Genomic DNA, 26,428 nt, shown 5'->3' on the forward strand with positions numbered 1-26,428 from the left:
GCATTTGCATAGAATTGTGTTTTCAAGATCATGGCCAAAATTTTAAATTTGAAATCTGTTTTAGGGCTATTCCAGCTTAAACAAAGCAAGTGAAAAATAGCTTTGCTGGTGAAAACTCCTTTTTGTCTCCTGTTTCAATACCTGGTGTGTTGGCCAAGATACAAATAAATCTGTTTAGTTACAGTCCAGTCCTGTAGCTAAATGAATAATCTTAAAATATAATTGACTTTTTTAATGTCAGAAAATGTGTTAAATAATTTATAGTGGTTATTATTCACTAGATAGGAGAAATTTTAGTACATTATATTGGTTAAAGTTATTAGACACTAAAAATAGGAAATTAGATTTAAGACCTTATGTTTAGGGTATGTCTTTACTGAACAGTTAACTTAAGTTTTCTACACTTGAGTTACCCATCTTGAGTTAGCCCAGCTCAAGTGAGAGTGGCTGCATTGTGATTTAGCAAGTGAGCTGCCATGGCCACACTGGCTCGTCACTCATTAGTGTGTGGCACTAAGACTTCTGGAGGCATATCGTACGGTGGTTTGTGGTTTAAGCTGAAGCCTATATACCCTGATGAGCTGGCCAACTCAAGTTGGAATCACCACCATGCCTGAGTTACAGGTTTTTGTGTGTGATGGGACACAAGTTTAGGGCAACACTTGAATTATAATTCAGGTTAACCTTATGGTGAAGACAAGGTCTAAATCTCAAATAGCTTTGCACTAGTGACGTTGTAATGCACATACATAGCAACAATAAATGTTGCAAGTCAGTGTCTCACAAGAATTTTGCAGGGCAATAGGTTTAGTCCAATTAGAGGGCAAGAAACTAAGCCCTCTGAGGTGAAAGACAAATAATGACATTTATTTATCATAGATCAACTAGGTCTTTAACACTAATCTTCAGATTGGCAGCACCTTGATTTAAGCCAGTCTAACAGCTTATTGATATTCAAGTGGAATCAAGGATGTGTAGACACTAAATACTAGTACTAAAATGGCAAGTATTGGTATTAATCTTTAAAAATAATAGGTGTTATAGTTTGAGGAGGGTTTTCTGTTATATTGGTCTAACCTGGGATCTATAGGTGCACAATTTAAACTAAAACCTGCATGGTTTTAATCTCTCTCTTGTCTTTTGGCAACTCTTTTATGCAAGCTTCAAAAGTGAGAAAAAAATTGTCCTTGACAGATAGTTCCAACATACCTCTAGATTGGAAACATCTTGATTAAGAAAGCTGTTAGCACAATTTATTATTTATGTAACACCATGTAGCTAATAGCAGTGGTTTCTTAAACTGAGGCTATCTGAATATTGTTTATAATCCAATCTAATGTATAAATTGTTAGAGGCAAAACAGTTTTCAGATGGAACAGTTAAAAGGCATATATGACATAAGCCCAGAACAGCATTCTTGGAAGTTGGTGGTACCACACTTTCTGCTTTGTTAATCAAAAATTATCCAGATTTATATGGCTTAATTGTCAATGGGAATTTTGCCAGATTTTGGACTATGTGCTGAAGAACTAGGCTCTACGGGAATTGCATGTCATATCTTTGAACAGCTATTCTGAATGTGGAGGTGTGAATGTGTATGAACAGATATATTGTATCATATTGCTATTTAATGAATTGTTAATACAGTTTTGTTAAAAGTATGTCCATTTTATTCATGTACAAACATGTTATTTTTCCCTTACACAAGAGAGACAGGGTGATATGGTGGAAAATTCACAAGATGCTGTTCTCACCTATGCCAGTGATTCACAATTTGAGCTTCAACAAGTCTCTGAGGGCCAAATTTTCAGAAGTGTGCACTAAATTCAGGTGCCTCCATTTTTGGTTGCCCAGCTTCAGATATGTGGGGCCTGATTTTCCATAGATTCTGAGAAGCTGAAATCTAATTCAAGTCAAAAAATTAAGTCCTAGATAGGGTATCTTAATATCCAAGGCACCGAAAATTAATTGATAGATCTGAAAACATGAAGCATCTAAATTAGGGATCTCTTTTGAAAATGTGGGCCGGTATCTCTATGTAAGTCTACAAAAATATCTTAATGTTTTGAAATTGTTTTATTGCCCTTGCTTTCTCTGATGTTTCATCACAATAGGACATCCCTTTTTGATTCTGCTGTGATGGTGTGTGGGGGTATGTGAACAATATAAAGAACATGTTGAATGAGCTAATAAACATTCAGGAACTTTTCCACATTTCCAGACTACAGCTAAACAACTTATCCAAACATTTTTTTCCAACTAATCACCCCCCTGGGGAACCAGGTTTTAGATAGGAACTTCTAATACACACATCCAGGAGTAAAAGATGGGTTGAATTAACAGAAATTCTCTTATCATAATTATAATCTACAGTAAATGAATTTAATTGGTTACTCTGGGTCCTCCCCTTTGTAGCCCCTACCCCCACCCCTCACAGCATCCACAGAATGACTTCAGTTCCTTTATAAAGCTAGCAGACTCATGCTGCTTCCGTCACTCACCTGAAACTGCAGAACATTTAAATTAAAAGTCCACACAAGTAAGATTAGTATGTTTCTGCTGCTGCTTCATCTGCTCTTGATCTCAGGTCTTGGAGCAACAGGACAAGGCGAAGAGCTGCAAAGGAACAAGAGGAGAATTCAGCACCTTTCCTACCAAGATAAAGATTTGCTTGAAAGAGAGGGCCCTAGCAAGTTGCTGGTGCAAGATCCCATGGACTATGAAGAAATCCTAGAAGAACCAAGTTTATTTGTAGCAGCCCCAGAGCTGGCAACAGAGAGCAGGAAGCAAGGAGAAAAAAAATCATCCAGATTTATCCTTCCATATGTAGAGCTTGATGTGCACCGAGATCTGGGAAGCTGGACTGCACCAAAAGAGACCTCCCATTCTGAAAGCATGAGACATTTCCTACCTTCACACTCATTCAACAAGAAGGAAGCTGAGCCCCCCTACAGGAAAGATGCTAAAAAATTCTGGGACCATTTCATGTTTAAAAAAAATTCAGCTTCTGAGGAGGTTGTTCTGCCAATCAAGACCAATGAGATGTACCAGGAGACCTGCAGGACGCTGCCTTTTTCCCAGGTAAGAACAGGTCTCAGGCAAGAGACCCAATCGCAGTATTTGCTCCCATCAGTCTGCCTTCACAAACTTCACTCTCTTGTGTCATCTGTAATCTCTGACTAAGGCAATACAGGTCAATTCCACTTGCTAGCAGCAAGACCACTTCATAGACATCCAATAGTACTGAAAAAAAACTTTTGCTTTAGTTCAACAAGTCACATTGTTGAATACAGGTCTGGGAACCAATGTAATCAATATACAATGAGCAGGAGGGGTTATTTTTTATCTGTAATCAAACACAAATCATATTTCCTGGTTTAGCCTGAACAGCAGGAAGAACAGTAAGTTTATTTATACAATCAGTGTCAGTGCAGTTATTCAGGGGTTTGTCTGTGGTTTTATGGCTAAACTCAAATTCTTGACCTGTTCTACTAAAAATGAGGAGTAAAGCCTTGTCTATATTAGAAGATTGTACCACTTTAACTATACTGGTATTATTAAAGCATTAACCTCTCCCTAGTGTGGACAAAGTTATGCCAGTATAAAAGTGCTTATATCAGGTTAGTTGATTCAAGTCTAGGATGTGGAATAGCTATCCTGGTATAAGGCATCTTTATATTGGTATAATTGCATCCACACTAGGGCTTATAACTATGTTGGTTAAAAAAACCTCTAGTCAAAGAAGTTATAACTTCCAGCATAGACCAGTGCTTAATATTACAGACGTGACTCAAACTTGGTAGTGATTTTTCAAACATAAAGGCCCTTTGAACCAAATATGATACACATAAATGTCAAGTTATATATTATAGTAACACTATCCAAGTAAGTGGGCAATATCACTAGGTAACTACTTTAATTCTTTTGCTACTTAAAATAATTTGTAAATGGTGTGAATGCTACAGTAACTAACAGTAAGAGAAGAAACTTATATATTAGTTGTATAAGCCCAATCTTCCATTATTTTTGTGTCTACATCTTCCAGCAAAGTCCATGGGAGTTTTCAATGTGCAAAGAAAGGAGGATTAGGGCCAACAAGTGTTTACAATGCCAATGCTATGTAGTAACTGAAACCTGTTTGCTGTTTCAGAGTATTGTGTATGAGAACTGTGAAAAGGTGATGGTGCAGAACAACTTGTGCTTTGGGAAGTGTAGTTCCTTTCACGTCCCTGGCCCAGAAGATCGTCTTTACACCTTTTGTTCCCACTGCTTGCCTACCAAGTTCGCCATGAAACGCTTGGAACTGAACTGCACCAGGTCTGTTGCCGTTGTTAAGGTGATCATGATTGTGGAGGATTGCAAGTGTGAGATTCAGAAGATTAAAGATTCTGATATAGGACCCCTACATTCAGACTTACATTCAAATGTATATGAGCACAATTAACCTGCTCAAAAGCACCTTTAAACTCCATAATCATTAGCATGTGCAAGGAAAAAAAAACCTATGATTTTAGTCAAACACCTTCATCAACCATGTGAAGATGTAGATTATCTCTTTACATCATGTATAATGTTACCTGAAATGTATAAGATGTTTCTCTGTGTGAATGAGAGGGAGGGGGAAGCATGGTGTGGAAATCTAATCTCTTCAAAATGTTTCCTTCTTGCTACACTGGGTCAGTTCCACTGGTGTCAGCGAAGATCCCGAACATATATGAACCAAAAGCTATCACCACTGTTTTAAACACCATGTTGATTAGACCTGCTCAGAGCCAGACTTTTCTCTGCAAAAAGAGGTGTGTTTTTTACATTGAGATAGCTAACTCAATGTAATAGTGGAGTAACAGCACAGATAGTTATTACTGTTATGTAGCTAGTCAAGGTCAACCCTCACATGGGGTTAACCTTGACTAGCTGCACTGAGGTAAAACTACAGAGCCATGTCTCCACTAGCATTTTACACTGAGATGGTGATCTTGAGTTAGCTATCTCAATGTAAAATCACACATTTTTTTTTGCACTGAAGACAAAGCCTAAGTCTAAGCAACAATGCAACTTAAAGTTAGAGCTAGTCTAATTATTTTCATTGATGTGTTTTTGTTTTTTTCATTGAAGGACTTTTCAACCTAAACAAAAAATATTGCTCAAGATTTTCATTTGGGTCAAAATTGTTTTTTTGATGAACAAAAGTTTCCCTTAAAGAACTGGCATTTTCTGAGCATCTTTATTTAAAATGTTCGCAGCAATTGGTGACCTCATCTATAACAGATATTCCTAGTATTGCTAACACTGATGGAGGTGAGCCACCATTAGCAGTGGTGGGAAATCTTTGAGAAATATCCATAGCATAAACAGGGTTGAAGGTGACATGTAATTCCATTGACTTCTAAGGAGTCAATCCTGATTTACACCAGTGTAAGAGGAGAATCAGGTCCTATATATTATTACTATTACATGAGAAGAAAGAATGTTTGTGTAACAAATACTACTAACAATGGAGTATTTTAAAATATTAGAAAGTATGAAGCAGTTGCCTAGCTGCTGACATGTTTGCACTGGAGGACTTTCTGGTGATGCTGAAGACAGCTCAATAACTGGGTGGGAGTGAGATAGATTAAATACTCATTTAGAGACTGGTTTTTGCTGCCCTCATTCATGTTCAGTAGTACCTTGAAATGGGACAGTCAACAGAGTAAGGTGTGATTCAGATGAATAAGGCTACCAGAATCAACTTTAAATGATCAAAGATGTTTCTTAAAATTGAGTTACAGTACTGTGCAAAATAGATGCTAATGTGACAAGGAGGAATGGAATGTTGCTGTGTGTACTTTATTGTCATCTCTATGGGGGTAATTTACAGGATCTTTCCCTGCAAAATGATTATTTGAATATGTTCACTTGCTATTTGAATAAGTGGAAGGGATACCCCACTCAATGAAAGGTGACTTACAAAATGTTATGAATTTGCAGGAGCAAAATACAATATTTATGAATGTTGTGATTGTTATGCTATTTTTGCAAAGTAAATGAACCTGAAATTTATAACCAACATTTTTGTAAAATAACTTGAATAAAATAACTGTGACTCATTCTGTAAAGCATTTAGGGTCTGATTCTGATCTCACACTGACATCAATCAGAAGTAAAGCTATTGAAGTCAGTGGAATGACACCAATGTAAAACTGTGATGAGCCAAAATCAGGCCCTTAATAAAAACCTTGTAAGTAGGCGGCATACGCCTGAATCACTTTGATTCCCTATGTGTCTCTGTGTTAGCCATCCTTGCTGTTACTGCTGGGAATGTTCCTTACATTTCTAGCGCTAACCGACCAACAAGAGAGGTGGCTAGTTTGGGCTTTGTGGATAGTCAATTATCCTTCAGTGATGGAAAGCTGGTATTCCGCCAGGTACCTTGGCCTACGTGACTTGATAGCTCTGGGGGAAATAATCTGCAACATACATAATGAACTCCAGTAATTTGAAAATACTTTGACTATATCTTCTGAGTATTATGTTCAATAAAAGGACATTGCCTTAGGACCCAATAATCTATACATGTAATATGGATATTGACTAATTGTGTTTGGTAACTTTCTCCTACTCTTGCTGAAAGGTTTTGCACTCCAGCTGTGTATTCTTGTCTTGCTGAAAATCAGTGAAATGGTTAATCATTAAAGAAGCAAACAAATAATGAGGTGGTAGCTGTCTTAGGATAGGCACCAGTGCTGTTCTGTAGGAACCACGAGATTGAAGCCTTGTCTATAAGGGAGAGGATTTTTTGGTATAACCTAAGGTGTCAATTTAAACTGATAGTTACACAGGTATAACCCCCTATGGACACAGTTACTCTGATATGAATGACTTTTTTCATTTTTATTTATGTTGCATGCAAAGGGGTTCAAGCAAAACCAAAAAGCCACTCTTACACCACAATGGGACTGTCTGTCCTGGGGACTATAGCAGTATACTATGCCTGTATAACTAGTAAAACTATCCATGTAGACCAGACCTGATTCTAGTCCTGGCTCACTCAGCACCCATGGCTCTTAGCCCAACTTCTGGCTTCTTTTCTCCTTCCTGCTGCTTCTTGCAGCCCTGGCTCGCCAGCCAGCCAGCCGTTCCTCTAGCTGCTTTCCAGAACCCTAGACTTCATTCAATTTCCAACCCTTCCTGACTCCCTTGGGAGCACCAGGCAGTCTGTTCCTGTATTATTCCTAGACCTTCTGATCAGACCCCCTGCTGCTGCCTTGCCAACAGCTCACTTTTGGATGATGGGAGCTGGAAATCAGAAGTAATTCAGCCAATCACCACTCTGTACTAGTGAGTTCATTTGCACACATACTGCAGTGCCATTGTAAATCTTATCTTTAAAAAAAAACATATCCTTGGATTACAGCTCTTCTGAATACATATTTACTAAAGATTGTGTTTGAATGACCTCTCAGTTGCTGATCCTGGATCTGAATTGTAGCAATAGTTTGTGCATAATACATTCAGCCATATAATTAGTGTGCCATTATCCGCCTGTATATATGAATCTGCTTTTAAAGAGGCAGCTTACCTAGATCATAATTAAAAAAAAGTGTCTACCAGATGCAAATCTTTCCTCCCTCTCCTTTTGCACCAGTGACTCTAATGTATAAATGGTGTCAGGCCAACCATGAATGGACTGATTATATGGTATAGTTCTAACTAGCAATATATAGAGTGATAAAGGTTCATGATCTCTGTTTAAAAAGCATTGTTCCTAATAACATTTTATTTTACACTTTACATCTGAGTTTTATAATGGTAATCAACTTTGTCAAGGAGTAAGCTGGGAGAGTGAGCCAGCAATCTGCCATTAAGTCTCCCACCACAAGTGTTTTCTCCAGTGCTTCATTTGTGCGCATTAGTAGGCACAGGTTATAACAAAAGGAAGAAATGCTTTTTCCATAACATCAAATAGTTCTGGGTATATGGGCTTTGTCTCCTCAGAGGACTCCCCTCTGCTTCCCAGGTAGCTGTATTTTATGGTTTCCCATGTTCTCTCTGAGTGCCTGACTATGCCTTCTATCCCCAGCCCTGTTTTTCATTACTCCACATGTGGGAGACCTAAGCAAAGAGTAAATTCCCAGTTTTTTGGTGATCAGGGAACACCTCTGCACCCCTTTAACTCACCTTGCAACATTGTAGCTGTGCAACTCTCATTAGTGTTCATTTTAACCCAAGTTCAGGGGAAAAAAGTTATTTCCTCAAAATAAACAAAACATCAGTGTTCCCAACTTTATCCCCCATTGTAAGGCAAAATTCTGAGAAAACAGAGTGTGTCATCAAGCCATTGTCAGTGTCGCTAACTCTCACAATGTTATTGTGAATCTGACAGTAATTGGTATTTTCTCTTAAAGCCCCAGCTCCTGGAGTCTTGTGGATATATGAGAATCTCAGATTTCATTTTTTAAAAAAGTGTCTAGCCCTCCTGGCTGAAGAAAAATCAAGATGTGACTCCAGTGCACCTTAAAGGCTCAAAAACAAGAAGGCAAATAAAAAGAACACCAATTTTTTTCTTTCTAACTCATGATTTTGTGGGGCCCGACTCATGATATTTTAATGTAACCTTTGGGTTGGCAATATTGAGGATGTGCACTGTACTTGTTGGGCCATAGAGTGAAGTGTCTACATCCCAATCTTGCAAGTCCTCTGTGTGCAAAAGTACCATTGAAGTCAAAGGGTGTTGGGCATGTGGAGGGTTTTCAGGATTGGGTCCTTGCTATGAATTTGCACCACTTAAAAGTAGGTGCAAAGAGATAATGACAGCTGTAGTAACTGCTAATTAGATTAGTGCTATAGTTTTTTGGGTGAATGTTTAATTAACCCAGCAGAGGTCAGTTGCATGTAATTAGCACTATATTCTGCAATATCAAGAATGTGTTAATTGGATCAGATTTCAGTCTTTAAAAATTCTATATTAGGAGCAAGTTATGTCCAGATGCTAACAGGACTTTGCTCTATGAAAGAGGACAAGTGTACATGGTCATAAAGACCCCTTAGCAACTTCCATTGAATCATATTTGAAATTTGGAAATATTTTAGAAGTTCTCCATTCTATTTTAATTTGTGACCATTTGAACTGTGGACAACATACCTAAAAATAAATTAATGAGTGGAGGTTCTGGTTATTTTAATTGCCTTTAGGAAAACACTATCTTATATACAGACTATTTTCTTAGAATTTAATAATCAAATGCATTAACAACAGTCTTATGTCAAACACTAGCCTATAATCCTCTTTTCTCACAACATTATATTGATACCTAAATTCTGCCTCGCCTACTACAAAACTAATGAAATCTGATGTTGCATGCAGTATTTTGTGCTGGCTTTGTATTTACTCTTATTTAGGTTCTTTTAACAATGCGTTGTCATGATAACAAACCATCTATTGATGCAGAACCACTGTAACATCAGCTAACACCAATACCTTTCCAACCTGGCTGCTCGGAGGAAGAGAGGCAGCTGCAGGATGAGAGGCAGCATAATGAAAGAGAAAGGATAGCAGACGGTCACATTTGAACACAAGATAATTTTCTCCAGGGTGGTGGTTACTGTATGTGTTCTGGTTGGACCAAAATTGACTTCAATTTAACAAAAGTCTCCAGCAGCATTCCTTGCAATAACAGCTCAGGGCACCACCTGAGATTGAAGCCCAATTGTGCTAGGTGCTATACATACATATAGAGAAACCCTGCTGCAAAGATCTTACAATCCAAGCTAATGACAAAATGTAACAGGTAAAGACAAACTGTGAACTAGCACACTGTTCAAACTCACCCCATTTTCCTAGGTGAAAGTGTTTGGGTTTAATAGGCTCATCTGTACTTAATTAGAGCCCAACTAGCAATACACCGCTACCGCGCTATCACGCCACCCGATATAACACGAATTTGGATATAATGCGGTAAAGCGGTGCTCTGGGGGGAGGGAGGGGCAGTGCACTCCAGTGGATGAAAGCAAGTTCAATATAACATGGTTTCACCTATAACGTAAGATTTTTTGGCTCTCAAGGACAGCGTTATATCGAGGTAGAGGCGTACCTCCCTGAATTGCCTTGACCCCTGCTGGAAATTAACCCCCCAAACTCCAGGCTTTCCATTGGCCTGGCATAGCCCTCCCTCTCCAGACTTCACAGGGCAGCAGGCTTTCATATTTTCTCCAGCAGGCAGCCAAATTTCTGTACATTCCATCCCCGGGGTATTTCCTCTCGTCTTCTCCTTAACGCCTAGCTCCTGGGTCAGAGAGAGGGAGAATTATACAGGCTCCTTTCTTTTCTTCATCTCCACTGTTAAAATAAAATCATCATCCACATCTCAATGTGTGACATCATGACATCACATGCCATGGTGACCAACATGGTGCCCATGAAAATGTCAAGCCCCTTTTCTAGCATCCCATTTCTAGCATCTGATGTCACAAATGAAAAGCTCCTTGGTGCATCAAGAATGTGAATCAAGAACATGGCACATTAGGCTACCAGTCTAATATTAGCAGCAAAGAGTCCTGTGGCCAGGGCCGGCTCCAGACCCCAGCGCGCCAAGCGCGCGCTTGGGGCAGCATTTTGCCCGGAGGGCGGCAGGCGGCTCCGGCGGACCTCCCGCAGAAATGCCTGCGGAGGGTCCGCTGGGCCCGCGGCTCTGGTGGAGCATCCGCAGGCATGCCTGCGGGAGGTCCACCAGAGCCGCGGGCCCAGCGGACTCTCCGCAGGCACTTCTGCAAGAGGTCCCCCGGAGCCGCGGGACCGGCGACCGCCAGAGCGCGCCCCGCGGCGCGCCGCCCTGCTTGGGGTGGCGGAATTCCTAGAGCCGCCCCTGCCTGTGGCACAAGCATGAGCTTTTGTGGGTGAATACCCACTTCGTCGGATATTAGAGTGTCTATTATATATGTTAACGAGGTTTGCAAAGCAACCAGGAAAGGGGTTAGTGCAACCTTTCAGAAGTGGTGTGCCGAGTCTTCATTTATTCACTCTAATTTAAGGTTTCGTGTGCCAGTAATACATTTTAATGTTTTTAGAAAGTCTCTTTCTATAAGTCTATAATATATAATTAAACTATTGTTGTATGTAAAGTAAATAAGGTTTTTAAAGTGTTTAAGAAGCATCATTTAAAATGCAGAGCCACCCGGACTGGTGACCAGGACCCAGGCAGTGTGAGTGCCACTGAAAATCAGCTTGCATGCCGCCTTCGGCACACGTGCCATAGGTTGCCTACCCCTGGGTTAGTGCTATGGTACTGCAAAAAGGAGAAGTAACAGAATTTCACTCAGAATTTAGCAGGATTCAGGAAGAGGAGGATGGTGTTTATATGCAGCAGATTTCCCTATCCATGCGAAGGGAGTGATTTCTGTGCACAGAGTCCATTCTTTGCAGGGATCATTGGGGTATGACTGGGCCTAGATTAAATATTGGAATCTATCCTCATGAAGCAGAGTGCTTGTAGGCAATAAGAATCATGGGAGTCATAATGCAATCCTTTCTCTTGCATTTGACCTCCATAAGAGAGCATCAGCTGCCACTGCACATGGCATGATTTTAGCATGCTGATTTAATATTTACAGAGTGCCAATAAAAATTTTATGATGACAGATGGTGGATCCTGTGGTAATTTATAAATAACAACAGCAACACCACAACACAGACATTAGGGAACTCCAAGAAGGGTTCTGCACTACTGTGCAATATTCTGAAACCACAGAAATGAGCTGTTTCTGCTGTGCACGTTTTTCCATAATCATTGCAAAATACATTACTGATGAACTAATCCATGCTGGTCTGCTGCACAGTTCCAAACAGGCAGGGAAAGATGTGTGCAACAAAGCCAATATTACTTTAAGGTACAGCTCTACTTTAGAGACTATGTAAAAAGGGGGTTCCATATCTATTTATTGTTTCTCAATGACATACACAGCATATCTGTTTGGTTTTCAGATAAAAACATCGGGAGTGGGATAGAGGGGGTGTTTCTAACTCTGATCCCTGAAAATTCAATTCGGAAATGGAAAATTAGGCCGGGTTCTTTCTGGTTCATGCATCACCAGCCAAAGATTCTGCAACTAGAACTTAGTTATAGTTCTGCTGATGAGCAAGCTCACTCTCCCAAAGAGCTGTGTTTGTTCTGCAGGGCTAAAATGGGCAAATCATAGTAAAAACTTATTTTAGTAAATAAAATTAGCAGAGCTGATGGAAGAGAAAGCAGAACTATTGAGTATGAAGGGGGCATTTTACATCGTCATTTTCAGACCAGAACAATACTCCAGTGTTTGCTCAGGAAAAGGGAAAATCTTTTTGCCATTATCTCGTATGTATTTTCACTAACTTCAGCCAGCCTTTTTTTCCCCACAGAGAGAACGTCTCCATTTGTCTTGCATTTTTATTCCTCAAATCCTCTTTCTCCTTTTCTGTCCTTGGGTCATTATGCAGCTGTCATGAACTCTCCGCCATGCCTGTTGTACATGGAAGTGACTTACATATTGGCCTTTTGCCATGGTGCTATTTTTCATAGCCAGCTTTGTAGTCTCTTTCACACATGTGCCCATCCTCTATTCGCCCCCGTGTTGTACCGTAAATCAGATCCTTTTCAGTATTGCCTGGTCTTACGGAAATGTACAGGCTGCTTGTTAATGTTTCCACTGTCATTGAAATAGGCTGCATTCGGTCACCATACAACCCCTAATCCCAGCTAAGACCATACATGCTTACATCAGAGCAACATTGACCTGGTACATTAGAAAATATCCTGAACAATATGACTGACAATCTTGAGCAAATTAGGATGAGTGATCACCTTATCCTGCAATAAAGTCTTGATGAAAGCTTGAAATCCTTCTGAATTCTAATTCATCTTTACTTCTCAGATATTCTCTTTTTGGCATATACATGTCAACAACTATGATCAAGTTTAAAGAGGTATGTGTCCTCAATGTTTAGTGTTGTTAAAGAAGAGCTTCCTGTAAAAGAGATGGTCATTATATTATTCTTCAGGCTGCCCATTCATCCATTTTAATGGGGGATCTGTGCTTTAGGGCAAGAATAAGACCAATTTAGATTGGGAATCCTGCCACTCAAACAGATGGGGATGACTCTAGATAGCCAAAAGATCATGCATGTGCATCAGCTATGGGTGTTCAAGGCATGATTCCCAGATGGGAATGCTGAAACTGCTGTCCATTACGAGCTGCCTGTGGCAATTAGCCATCACTAATCCATCTCTGGACAGAATTAACTTTTAAAAATAAAATTTTCCTCCCACAGTCTCATAAGGGAATCCTTTGTTCAATTCATCAAGCTCAGTATGCTGGCCAGAGTCTAGATTGAGGCACTGAGTTTATGCATGGTGGCACCATCTCACTGTAAAATCAGTGTGTGAGTTTGTGGAGGCAAAGGGAGAGATACAGACTTAGCTTATTTTTTTTCATTTGGGAATGTATACACATTTCAAGGTACTACTGATGGTTAATGTGGGGGAGGATCAATTTAAGATTTAAATCAGTATTAGGAAAATAGCATTTCAGCAAGATCTGGACAAAAGAGGTGAATTCAGGTTTGTCTACTTCCCTCTTTTCTCCATTTTTTGTGAGTAAAGCCCATTCTAAAGTGATCAGAAAAGTGACAATATAAAAATGTCTTATTCGTATGTTGTGTGTGTGTGTTTAAGTCGTATTTGCTTGTCTTATTAAGAAAAACATATTTATGTCCCTGTTTGCACTCCAGAACCAAGATAACTGTTGAAGAGCAAGTAATGTTCTAGTCTTTCTTATGCACCATAAAGGAAATTGTCAGCTATTGGAATCACAGAATCATTATTACTGCTGCTGATGTAAGACGCCAATACAACACACAGCACATATCTTGCACACTGCATTTGAATGAGTTAGATCCTGTTCCTCCACTGATTGCCCTGTGGACCCTTGTGCCAGCTCAGACCAGAGCCCTGCTGTCTTTAACTAGGGTCTGCACTGAAGTCAACTGTAAGTTCAGGGTCTTAAACTGTATGTTTTTGGGGAAGGAACCATGTCTCGCTACTTGTTTGCAACATGAATGTATTCTTATTGTATTACATAAACAATAACAACAATAAACTTATTTTCCACATTAAGAATGCTGGTAGTTGGAATATTAATCTTTAGACCTGTAACCTTAGCAAACTTAATATGGAAGCCAGAGAGAAGATAAATATAGAATCACCAGTGTGAATTGATATACGTATATTAATTCAAATGTGGGTTAAAACTTTTTTGTTCCACCTTAAGTAGCAGATCTTATTTATCAATCATATCTGTAATGTGTCTGTCAGAGTCCAACATGACAATTAAAAAAAATTATTCCTTGTTGTCCATGAATAAACATATTTCTCCACTCCTCCCACAAGAGGAATGCTATGAATACAAGCAGAGGTATTCAAGAGAGAAAGAGAACATTTCTGCATGCATAGCTTTCATGGGGGAGTGCATGTATAGCAAGCCTGAAGTAGGGCTGTTCCTGCTCCTCATGATTTTAAAGGTCTCACATTCTTAAAGCCCCAGCTCCTGGAGTCAAGTGATTACATGAAAACCTCAGCTTTCATTTTAAATTGGTTAGTTTATAGTCCTCACAATTACAGAGAAAAGATTGAAACTGCCACCTGAATGTACCCAAATGGCTCAAAAGACGGAAAGCAAATAAAAAAGAAACCCAACTTTATTATTTGTCTTAATCTTGTGATTTTTTTTAAGCCAGTCTCATTATTTTGGGGAGGCCTGAGGCCAAACGCCTTTGGAATGCTCGGGGTTGGCAACGCCGGGAGTGGAAAGTCTGACTCTGACAGGGGTTTGCCCCAAATATCAGGGCACTCTTGTGCCCCGCTCCAGCCGCCAGCCCGGGTCTGCTGCAGCTGAGGACAGGGGCGGACGAGCGGGCAGCCGAAGGGAGCGCGCGCGGGGCGGAGTAGAACGCACCCAGCAGCAAGCACGGTGCCGCTCCCGACCTCACTGCGGTTGGCCGCTGCGCTCAGCGTGTCCCTACTCCGCCAACCGCCATCCGTGCGCGCATGCGTAGAACCCTGCGGAAGCGGAAGGTGGTGGAAGCCGGCGGAGGTAGTCTGCGGCCGGCGGTTAGGTGAGCGCGAGAGCGGGCGAATCAGCCCCCTCGTACCGGTCAGCTCTGCCTCGGGCGAGGAGGGGGCGCTGTGGGGATCCCCGGGGGATTCTGCGTGGGTGGGGGTGTCAGGAGTCCGGGGGCTGAGGCAAAGCGGGGCTAGTGGGGAGCGTGCGCGTGCGGGGCTGGCTGGGGGCGGGCGACTGGGGGCGGGCGAGTAGGGGCCGGCTGGGGAGCGTGCGAGTGGGGGCCGGCTGGGGAGCGGGCGAGTAGGGGCAGGCTGCGGGGAGCGGGCGAGTAGGGGGCAGGCTGGGGAGCGGGCGAGTGGGGAGCCGGCTGGGGAAGCGTGCGAGTGGGGAGCCGGCTGGGGAGCGGGCGAGTAGGGGCAGGCTGGGGAGCGGGCGAGTAGGGGCAGGCTGGGGAAGCGGGCGAGTAGGGGCAGGCTGGGGAGGAAACGGGCGACTAGGGGCAGGCTGGGGAAGCGTGCGAGTGGGGAGCCGGCTGGGGAAGCGTGCAGTGGGGAGCCGGCTGGGAAGCGTGCGAGTAGGGGCAGGCTGGGGAAGCGTGCGAGTGAGGGGGCAGGCTGGGGGAAGCGTGCGAGTGAGGGGGCAGGCTGGGAGCGTGCAGTGGGGAGCCGGCTGGGAAGCGTGCGAGTAGGGGCAGGCTGGGGCGTGCGAGTGAGGGGCAGGCTGGGGCGTGCGAGTGAGGGGGCAGGCTGGGGAGCGTGCGAGTGGGAGCCGGCTGGGAGCGTGCGAGTGGGGGCAGGCTGGGGGAAGCGTGCGAGTGAGGGGCAGGCTGGGGCGTGCGAGTGAGGGGCAGGCTGGGGGAGAAGCGTGCGAGTGGGGGCAGGCTGGGGGAGAGCGTGCGAGTGGGGGCCGGCTGGGAAGCGTGCCAGTGGGGAGAAGTAAAATGGATTTTTTTCCCAAAAAACAAGATTACCATCAAATTACTAAACATTTAAAGGTTATTGGAATCATGGGCAATAAGAAACATGGCTTTCTAAAACAGAAACATTGCCAGACACTCTTGATTGCTTTATTTAAAATAAAATTGCAAATAATGCATTGGATAAAAAAGCATCTTTTAAAACGTGGAAGTCAGATCCTAGGGAGGTAAATAGAAAGGCGCATAAACACTGCCAAATTAAGTGTAAAAATGTAATAAGAAAAGCCAAAAATGAGTTTGAAAAAAGCTTGCGAAAAACTCAAAAGGTACTGTAATAACAAAATGTTTTTTAAGTACATCAGAAACAGGAAGCCTGCTAAACAATCAGTGTGTTCCCTGGACGATCAAGATACAAAAGGAGCACTTAAAGACGATAAAGTCATTGCGGAGAAACTAACAGAATTGTTTGCTTCAGGGGTCACAGCTGAGGATGTTAGCGAGATTCTCAAAGCTGAGCTGTCCTTTGTAGGTGACAAATCTGAGGAATTGTCACAGATTGAAGTGTCACTAGAGGAGGTTTTGGAATTAATTGATAAACTTAACAGTAACAAGTCACAGGGACCAGATGGCATTCACCCAAGAGTTTTGAAAGAACTCAAATGTGAAATTGCGGAATGTTAACTATGGTTTGTAACTTGTCCTTTAAATCAGCTTCTGGAAGATATCTAATGTAACGCCAATATTTAAAAAGGACTCTAGAGGTGATCCTGCCAATTACAGACCAGTAAGTCTAACGTCAGTACTGGGCAAATTAGTTGAAACAATAGTAAAGAATAAAATTGTCAGACACGTAGAAGAACATAAATTGTTGGGCAAAAGTCAACATGGTTTCTGTAAAGGGAAATCATATCTTACTAATCTGTTAGAGTTCTTTGAATGGGGTAAACAAATGTGGACAAGGGGGACCCAGTGAACATGGTGTACTTAGATTTCTACAAAGCCTTTGACAAGGTCCCTAACATCCTCAGCCGTGACCCCTGAAGCAAAGAATTCTGTTAGTTCCTCCGCAATGACTGAAGATGGAAAAAATGCAAATCAATAGATATGGAGTGTAATCTGAAACACACTTGCTTGGAGCTGGAAAACCTAGGAAACAGTAAAGCTGAAGAACTAATGACGATGGACAGCAAATTGGATATGAGTGTAGTGTAATCTGACGCAATGAAGTCTGTTGCAATATTAAGCTGTTTATGCAATGGCATCCTCTCAGTGAATATAGAGATGCAACCACATATAAAATTTTGTTTTCAGTACTGGATCATATTCAAGGAAAAGAAAAAAGAATGAACATAAGTTTATGAAAGATTAACATTTTAAATAGGTATAGCTTGTCTGAGAGACATAAAAGGGTAAAAATACTGAAATATCTTGCTAGACACTGAGGGGGCTAGAAATTGAGGAAATCTGTGAAAAACATCATGACAGTGAAATGAATTGGCTCTGGAGTGCTTGAAGCCCCATCACTTGGGACGTTAAAATTAGATTACAGAAAAACACTCAAAAACAGGTGTTAGGTAAACATTCCTGCTTTAGTAATGAGATGGAAAAAGAGATCATCCAATCCACTTTGGATTTCTACAGTTCTGATATGTATAATATAACTGGCTTACAAATGTCATTCAAACTCTTATCTCCCAATAAACTACAATATAGCCTCATCTCTTCACCCTGCTATCTGCCAAAAAGAGAAGCTTGAATAGAAGGATGGCTTTTAGGGCATTATGTAAATCAGAAGATTGGGATTTTGCCCAACTGACATGGGGAGTGAGTTCTAGGATGAGGGAGTCTCTCTCTCTCTCTTGGGTCTGGTGTACACTACGGGGGGGGGGGGGGGGAATCGAGCTTAGTTATGCAACTTCAGCTACGTACTTAGATATACTTACCGCGGTGTCTTCACTGCAGTGTGTTGACGGGCGACCATGGCACTTCTCATTGAGGTGGAGTCAGAGTTGACACTAGAGCGATCGGTGGTTGATTTATTTGTCTATACTAGACACGATAAATTGATCCCCGCTAGATTGATTGCTGCCCATCGATCTGATTGGTAGTGTAGACAAGCCCTTAAATTTCAGGAGCTTTGCAGTAGAGGGAGGAAGGAAGTGAGAGGAAGGGAAGGAATTCTTGTCCTCCTCACAATAGCTCCTTCATCTCCCAAAAAAATAAAAACCTGCAATGGCCTGTGGGATGATTTCACAAGGGTTGTGATTGTGCTGTAAATCATTAATATGATGGGAATTAGGGGTGAGCAAAGGGGCTAGGAGATGACATTGTGACTGACCTATTTGCCATATAAATAATTTTTGGCATGCTGTTGTGACCCCTTTTAGCGGGAAAAATGTTTATGAAAGTGCAATTCCTTCCACTTTCAGCATTTAAAAAAGAGGATACATGATCAGTGAAGAGCTTCAACAGCAGATTGCTACAGAAGTATGTGAGGATTTAATTTTCAAATAGATTGAATATAAATAATCTTTCAAAATTTGGGTGGCACAGTAGGATGGAATGAGACATAAGTAGGTAAAGAGAACCTTGTGTGCTATTTGTGGTAGTTGGCTTAGTTTTAAAAGAGAAAGAGAGAGAAAATCAGCATTATTTTTTATGTTAACCAACCCTTATGCTGTCTCTGCTGAGTTTTCCTAAACTCATTGGTTGGCTGATTATCTTTGTAAGTGCACCTATTTTCACTTGCATTTGAAGTCCTCTTCAGGTTTTATATCCTTTGTCTCGTCACTCCTCTTCATGGTAAAAGTTAAGCAATAGACAATGAGATGTTTATAGTGAAAAAGAAACCATAAGTGTATATCCCATGGTAGTGCATGAACTCTGTGCATGAGGCTTCGAAACATTGAGAAACTTGCACCTGGTTTCCAAATCTGTGCACATGAACCAAATAACAGTTATGCTACTGGAAGTACAGGGAGGAGTTTACCAGTATTTATTAACTTTCTAATAACCAGCGATGAAGCTTTCATGTTACTACTTCAACTTACTGGGTGGGGGGCTTGTTTTTCTTTTTCTTTTTTTTTTTAGGATCATTGTTTTTTCCCTGCGTGGCAAGCTGCCTTCGGATAATGTACAATGGGACTACAAATTCATTTTGTGGTTGACCCGCAGGGGTGGTGCTGCATGGGCATGATTATCTTCGTCTGGCTTTACAACACACTCTTTATTCCCCAAATTATCCTCTTTCCTCACTATGAAGAGGGACATACTTCAGCTGCAGCGATACTGTGTAAGTTGCATTGAGCCCAATCTCTCTCTCCTAGCTAGTGTAAATAAATAAATAAATGGGTACCTGTGGGCAATAGCAACTACTCTGACCTATGTAGTATCAAGTTCCAGAATTTCAGGGAAGAAGGAGAGCAAGCCAACAAAAATTGATTTTAATGCTGATTCTTAAAAATCCAACTTCCTCCTTATTTTTTAAATACAATAAATCTGAAATAGTTTATTTTGGTATTACTTTAGATTAAAGCCCTAACTACAGACAGGGACATGCTAACTGTATTTGGGCTTTGACACATACATTTGACACAGTTCAGTATGTCCATATATCTGCATTTTTTCCCAACACAGCATGTGTGAATCCCGTGGCCAGTCTGTACCTACTAATCTGCATGAGTGTACATCAGTATCAGGAAAAGCTGAGCAGGTATACAATACACCTCTACCCCAATATAACGGGACCCGATATAACATGAATTCGGATATAATGTGGTAAAGCAGTGCTCCGGGGGTGCAGAGCTGTGCAGTTCGGCAGATCAAAGCAAGTTCGATATAACGCGGTTTCACCTATAACGCAGTAAGATTTTTTTGGCTCCCGAGGACAGTGTTATATCGCAGTAGAGGTGTATATCCCATATTTGCATCAGCAGCTGATGCTGGGACAGGGAATTGTGGGTGTATTTGGGTATATTTTCACTTCAGTTAAATTTTCTACACTTGAGCTACTCCTCTCAAGTTAGCCTTGTGCTGGTGAGAGCAGCTACACTTTGAAATAACATTCAAGCTGCTGCATACAGGTCTGTCGCATCTTACGCACATTTAACACGTGCAATTTCAGCTTTACGCGGTCGGCAAAAAACAAAAAAAGAGAAAAATAACAATTTTAATACTGTACCTGTAGTGCGGGCGATTCCGCCCGCCATTCAACTCAATGTAATTTTGACTATACGTAGTTTTCGCTTAACGCGCTAACCGCAGAATGGAACCCTCGCGTAAGATGAGACTCGCCTGTACACAGTGGCACAGCACTCACTCATGTGTGGCACTTAAGACTTCAGGGGCACAGCTAGGGTTGCTGTGGGAGGAAGGGAGAGAATCTCCTGGAATAGCTTCAGTCAGAGTTGGCAACCCAGGGCACATCCCATAGTTCTTTGCAGTACAGTAAGCTGAGCTATTCTATGAATTACTTCCCAGTGAATTGTAGGAGAATTTCCCTGTCCCATCTGGGGACATGGTGGAATTGTGAGAAGATACTGGAGGACTAGCAGCAATCAGGTGGAGCTAGCCTGTGTCAACGCTGCAGAGTGGTCATGTTAGCAATTAATGAGTTGTGCTAACTCAGGCTGGCTATTTGAGGAGAATGGCACTGGGACGAGGCACCAGGGATGGGGAAGAGATAGGACTTGAACAGTGACAGGTTGGAGGGGATGGGGCAGAAGAGGCCAAGCTTTGAGGGGAGAGGGCTATAGGAACAAGAGTCTGTGTCCACCGACTAAAGCACACTCCCCTCTAGAAACTGGAATGAAACCCAGGATTCCTGAATTTCACTGTTCCTCTGAAATCAACAAATATCTGTGGAAACCCACTGGCAAAGTGATTTATCCCCCTCTAATGCAGGTCTGTGGAGAGAATGGCAACCTACTCCTGCTCTCAGTTGCTCCAGTGCCAGATGTCTGCAAGGTGGAGATAAAGGCTCCAACCCTGCCGATGAGCCATGTGGGTGTCAATATGATGGCACATGAGGAGATTTTTTTTCAATGAATTGTTTTAAAAACCTAGGAAATCACACACACACACACACAACTATTTTAAAAGCATTAAGGTTGCAAAGCGAAGTACTCAAAAGCAACTCAGAATTAAGGTTGTCTATGCAACCTTGATTCAGTCCCGTGTGTGTATGAATTATAATACACCTGTACCTCGATATAACGTGACCCGATACAACATGAATTCAGATATAATGTGGTAAAGCAGTGCTCTGGGAGGGCGGGGCTGCGCACTCCGGCGGATCAAAGCAAGTTTGATATAACGAGGTTTCACCTATTACATGGTAAGATTTTTTGGCTCTCAAGGACAGCGTTATATCGGGGTAGAGGTGTATAACTTTTTAAGTATATGATCATATATAATTGTTTCCACTCCTGCCTCATTCAGTGCCCATGATGGGTTGTGTAAGGAGGCTGTGGGCTGTAGGAACCTAGCTTCATTTGTTGCAGAAATTGGAAGGTGTGTAGTGAATGAAGCAGGGGACTTCAGGAAGTGAAAAGATGGTCTCATGGATTAAGGCAGTAGAATGCTGCCCTGGATAACTGGATTGTAAATGGGTACCTGTTTCTGTCACAGATTTTCTGTGTGATGCTAGGTGAGTCACTAAATGTGAGTTCCTTTTTTTTGGTGCCTGACTTGAGGCCCTGGAATCTGATTTGCAGAAGTGCTGAACACTCACAACTGCAACTGAAGTAAATGGAAGTTGTGCTTTGAACACACAAAGTGCTATATAATGCTAAGTACTGTACTCTGAAAAATCAGGTCCTAGGTGTCTCAGTTTGGACACCCAAAATTAGTGAATACCTTTGATCTTAATTTATCTCTATTTCAGTCCCTCATCTGTAAAATGGGTATAATACCCCTTTATCTTAGCATTGTCGTGAAAATAAATTGTTTGTGATGCACTTCTATGCCATAATGATGAACACCATTAGAAAAACTGATGAGGAAGCTAATAATTCTGTCTTTGGAGCAGTGTTTGAATAGCGTGCAGTAAATGAGGCATGCGCCCACATACTGAACAACAAGGAGAAAACAAAATATTGCTGCTCGTTCAGTGAGCATTGTTCATTTTGTGTGCCAAATGAGGCAACAGTCCTGTGGAAAAAATTGTATGCAATCATGTAATTAAAGACTATCATAATGCATATGTACAAATCACCCAATTAGATGTGCAACCTTAATTGTGGTATTTCCTAACTTTTGTGTGTTTGACTTTGCAATCTTAATATGTTCTTTTAAGGTTGTTTTTTATATGTAATATATGTATGAAATATTTATATGCATAAATGGAATGTTGGTTTACATGTGTTAATTAAGCTGTTAGTTTAAAACAGATTTACTTTTCAAATATTCCAATTTATTGCAGCTTCTTTTTTTCTGCAATTTTCTGTTGTCTTGCCTCATTCCTATAAAGTAATCTTTTGCTGTGCTGGAAATGATTAAAATGTGACACATTAAGGCATGCAATCTTTGGCCAAAGATACACTTGATGTAATATTCTGAATACTTACGTATTTATTTTTCAGGCTACTACTTAGTTTCATTGTTTTGTATAGTTTCGTTATTGAGAGCCTCCATAGCTGATCCAGGAAAACTACCTGAAAGGCCAAAGATACCACTCACAGGTAGTATATTGCAAGATGTTTCTAAATAATACAATGTTGGTTGCTTAGCATAATCTCTAATATTAATTTTAATAGCTGTTGGAAGCTTGTTACCCTTGTTTGCAACCACTCCCTTGAAAACCAAACAGGGTTTGGTAAATCTAGTGTTGGTGCTATTGTGATAGAGGTGAGCAAGGTCATACGCTGTGTTGCAAGGGCATGTGATCGAGATGGCCAGTGTGCTGATATCACTGACTGTTCTGAATAGTTAAGGTTCCGGAACAGTACCCAAGTACCTGTCTGTGCTACTCCATCAATCTGCATAGCCCATTTGCAGGAAGGGATACTACTCCCTGGTGATGTAGGCCTTAGTGGATCACTACGGGAGATTTTTGGACTTCAACATCAACTGGTTTGGAAAAATGCATGTGAGGATTTAAAAAAAAACTTAACTCTTTTTCCCCCCCAGAGGCCAAAGTGGAGCTCTTCTCTCTAGTAATATGACACTAATGGTGTGTTGGCATTAATGTTGGTGGAATATATGGCCCCAAAGAGCCAAGGTGTTAACTTGACCCTGAAACTGTCTAACATTAAGCAGTTTTAAACACAGTTTGGTATACAGAGACCTTTGTCTGCTGAGTACTGTGGCAAACTCATCATTAAAAATCCTTTCAAACTTTTTATTAAAGAAAAAGGAGGACAAACAGTTAAAGCATTTGAAATATGACGTATTAAGTAAGGCTGTCATTTTAACAACATTTCTTATTCCATTTTACTTTGGCTGTGGAGAGTTTTTAGAAGGAAAAAACCCCTTCTTTGTCAATCTCTTAAATGGTACTAAAGATTTTAATAAGATCCTCTTGGGGAAAAGAAAAGAAGTTAGTTGAGATGGGCTTAGAGCTGCTTTGCTGAAGTCTGATCCCGTTTCCTAGAAAACAAAACAAGACACAAACACACAAAAAGGGAGAGATAAAAAGAGCAAAGATGGAGTTTCAGTCTCTGGTGCTGACTCTCACTTGCAACCTCACTGCTGAAGAAACACATGCATGGCACATGTTTTTATCAGAAACTGAGATCTAGCAAACTTGTTCTACCATTGGTCTGTTTAGGGCATTGCTTTCAGCTCCCTCTTTCTGGTCACTGGCTTGCAAAATATACAGTCTTGGCTGGCTAAGCCAGACTCTTATTAGATAGAAATTAAAATAAGAGAGATAGGAAAGAGAAGAAACAAAATGGGGAAGGAAAAGGATGCATTGGGGGAGGCAGAGTAGCAAAGTCTCACATCCCAGGTGGTATTCCAGATTTAACTGGAGGTGGTGATGTCATCTGGCTCTCTCTCTAAGGGCCTGGTCAGGTTAGGACATATCTCAGGAAGAAATAGGTAGAAATTTCTGGGGTCCCACAAGATGATGGAGATGGCAGGCAATGATGGTGAAGCTTGCTCGTTCCCTTTCTCTGCCTCAGGGTGCTGTTGCTCATGCTCCTGGATCTGCTGTTCCTGACTGGTAGGGGCTGCTACTTCTTCTCCAGGTTTGGGTTCTCCGGGTTGTCAGAGGTCTTGTCATTGTCTTGTCTCCAAGAGCTCTGCTGCTGTCTAGTTCCATGTTTAGCTTGTTGGTGGGATCTTTGCTAAATATCACATTCAGTTCCTCATGGAATGGATAAGTAGTCTATCTGGCACTGGACTTGCAGGTTCCTATCTTTGGTTTCCTGGTATGTTTGCTTTAATCTTAGCATTTCTGCTGGCATTGGGCTTCTAACCTCTAAATGCCATGCTTCTCAATTGAGCCTGTACCACCATCACCACTCCTTTCCTTAGTGAGAGGACGGCATAGTTGTTCTTAGCCCAGGCAGCATGCTGAGACATTGCAGTCATTTCCATCAACTGAGAGGCTGGTTCATTCTCCATGCCTCATTCATTTAGTGAGCTCTGTGGATACTGCTTACAACTGGGCAATTAGGGACAATTGTGGTTATGTTTTTGCATCTAATCCCATTAGTGATAGGACTGAGACCAAAAAATCACATTTAAGCTTCACTTCAGCACTCTGGTTTTATGCAGGTTGATATGGTGAGATACATTTTTTGCTCAGTGTAACTTATATTTGAAAACTAGCTTCGGGTGTTTCTGAGCCTCCTGTTAACAGTAGCTGTCGTATTAAAGAGTGACACCTTTGTGACACTGGCTTTATGGGAACAGATTGTAAATCAGTTTCCATCTGGCATTATTACTAGTTTAGTGATCTTGGGTATTGGGCTTCTGTACTACCAGTGTGCAAATGTCATTTTTCTGCAAAATGGGAAAGATGGGAGCTGCCAGCAGGAGGCTCAAAAAGTGTCAAATTGAATTTTAAAATTTGTTCCATACATCATTTATTATAGTGAAAAGCATTTCCTCATGTAAACTTTCAGAATGCATTGCAATGAAAACTGGTGTAGCTTTCCTTTTATAAGTTTTGATTTTTATCAGATTAAAAATAAAAAAGATGATGGCACTTGTTACAAATAGGAATCATAGACCAATGATTTTGGACTTACTCCATAGCACCTTTACTGCACTCCTTTTAAAAAAAAATTAAGTAAAGTACATTTTAAATGATTGACAGCACTAAGGTCTCAGTGTGTTTTCATCCTAGAAACAATGTGCTCTTTGCCAGCTCTTTGAGGCCTAAATTTTCAGAAGTGTCCACTGGTTTTAGATACCCAACTTGAGGCAAATAATATCTGTATTTTCAGAAATGCCTAGCAATGTTAGCTCATGTTAACTTCAGCTGGAGTTGTGGGAGCTCAGTACCTCTGAAAATCAATCCCTAAGTATCTCAAGTTTAGCTCCCAAACTTAGTGGACACTGTCTCTCTCCTCCAGGTTCTTCATCTATAAAATTCCTACTTGTTGGATGTTATGATGTTTGCTTAATGTTTAAAGCACTTTGAGATCCTGAGGAGGAAGACCTTTCAGAAATCTATTTTGTATTCCATTATTTTACTGGTCAATTCTTTTGTATTGAGCTGGGGATGGCAGTGGGATTTGATACTCTGGCTGAGCTTTAGAGTTAACACTGTTGGTGATGTGTTCTAGAAAAAAAGCAGTCCAAGTGGAAGCGAGAATAGTTTTAGAAACATAAAAATTCTTTATTTCCCAGTTCCTACCTTGTTCCTAGCCAAGAGTTTCATGTTGTATTGGCGACTCTTTAAAAATAGTAGGGAGAGATGGGGATTAGGAGTAAAAATCAGCCCACGATGGTAGAGGTATGCCAACCATCCTAGAGCAGTTGAGAGAGGAGTGGGGGAGAGGTTCTTGCATGCTGGTTTCTGTAGGAAGAATGTATTTTTTCCAGAAGCTCAATCATGTGTAACTGGTGAGATCTGAAAACTAGTGGCACTTCAGCGGACATTCATTTTTATTTAACCTGGTTTCAATTTTCTCTCTAGAACGAGAATTTTGGGAACTATGTAATAAATGTAATATGATGAGACCAAAGCGATCCCATCACTGCAGTCGCTGTGGACACTGTGTTAGAAGGATGGATCATCACTGTCCGTGGTAAGATTGGATCCATTGATTCAAAAAGTTCTTGCTGCACAGAAACTTTCCTTATTTACTGTTTGTTTAAATTGCAGTTTTTTGATTGTTCTGGGTACTTTTACTACAGTACAATTTTTATTGAAGCATTCTCTTTCTGACGGTAATACTTCATCATTAAAGGTATCTAGTGCAGGAGGGTAGATAGGATGTTCATTGAGATGTGCCTGTGCCTATGCAATTAAACACTGATCGTGAC

General features: G+C 41.2%; 2 protein-coding genes and 1 long non-coding RNA gene across 11 annotated transcripts in view; 2 read left to right on the forward strand and 1 right to left on the reverse strand.

The window, feature by feature from the left end:
- Nucleotides 1-1,687: 1,687 nt before the first annotated feature.
- Nucleotides 1,688-17,972, reverse strand: LOC120408348. 2 transcript variants are annotated; one of them, XR_005600631.1, is made up of 3 exons: nt 17,932-17,972; nt 2,502-2,616; nt 1,688-1,903 (listed from the first exon to the last, which is right to left on the reverse strand). It is a non-coding gene; the product is annotated as an uncharacterized LOC120408348 (long non-coding RNA). The 2 variants fall into 2 exon arrangements; XR_005600630.1 differs by lacking the exon at nt 17,932-17,972 and adding an exon at nt 14,965-15,181.
- On the forward strand, nt 2,514-4,486 carry CER1 (cerberus 1, DAN family BMP antagonist). Its single transcript, XM_039545187.1, has 2 exons — nt 2,514-3,081; nt 4,151-4,486. The coding sequence occupies exons 1-2, from the start codon at nt 2,551-2,553 to the stop codon at nt 4,442-4,444; spliced, it is 825 nt and encodes a 274-aa protein (XP_039401121.1). The 5' UTR covers nt 2,514-2,550; the 3' UTR covers nt 4,445-4,486.
- ZDHHC21 (zinc finger DHHC-type palmitoyltransferase 21) overlaps nt 14,954-26,428 on the forward strand; it is a 57,784-nt gene continuing 46,309 nt past the window's right edge. The window contains exons 1-5 of one of the 8 annotated variants that reach the window (XM_039545190.1): nt 15,086-15,124; nt 18,418-18,475; nt 19,079-19,280; nt 22,570-22,668; nt 26,079-26,190. In XM_039545190.1, the coding sequence (XP_039401124.1) occupies nt 19,127-19,280; nt 22,570-22,668; nt 26,079-26,190 (365 nt within the window). In that variant the 5' untranslated portion in view covers nt 15,086-15,124; nt 18,418-18,475; nt 19,079-19,126. Of the gene's footprint in view, nt 15,125-16,994; nt 17,813-18,417; nt 18,476-19,078; nt 19,281-19,624; nt 19,701-20,896; nt 20,990-22,569; nt 22,669-26,078; nt 26,191-26,428 lie in introns of those variants that run through there. The other 7 variants (XM_039545191.1, XM_039545189.1, XM_039545192.1 and 4 more) reach the window with 7 other exon arrangements.

This window comes from Mauremys reevesii, linkage group 6 (genome assembly GCF_016161935.1).
Source record: "Mauremys reevesii isolate NIE-2019 linkage group 6, ASM1616193v1, whole genome shotgun sequence".
In the NCBI taxonomy this organism is placed as follows: Eukaryota; Metazoa; Chordata; order Testudines; family Geoemydidae; genus Mauremys; species Mauremys reevesii.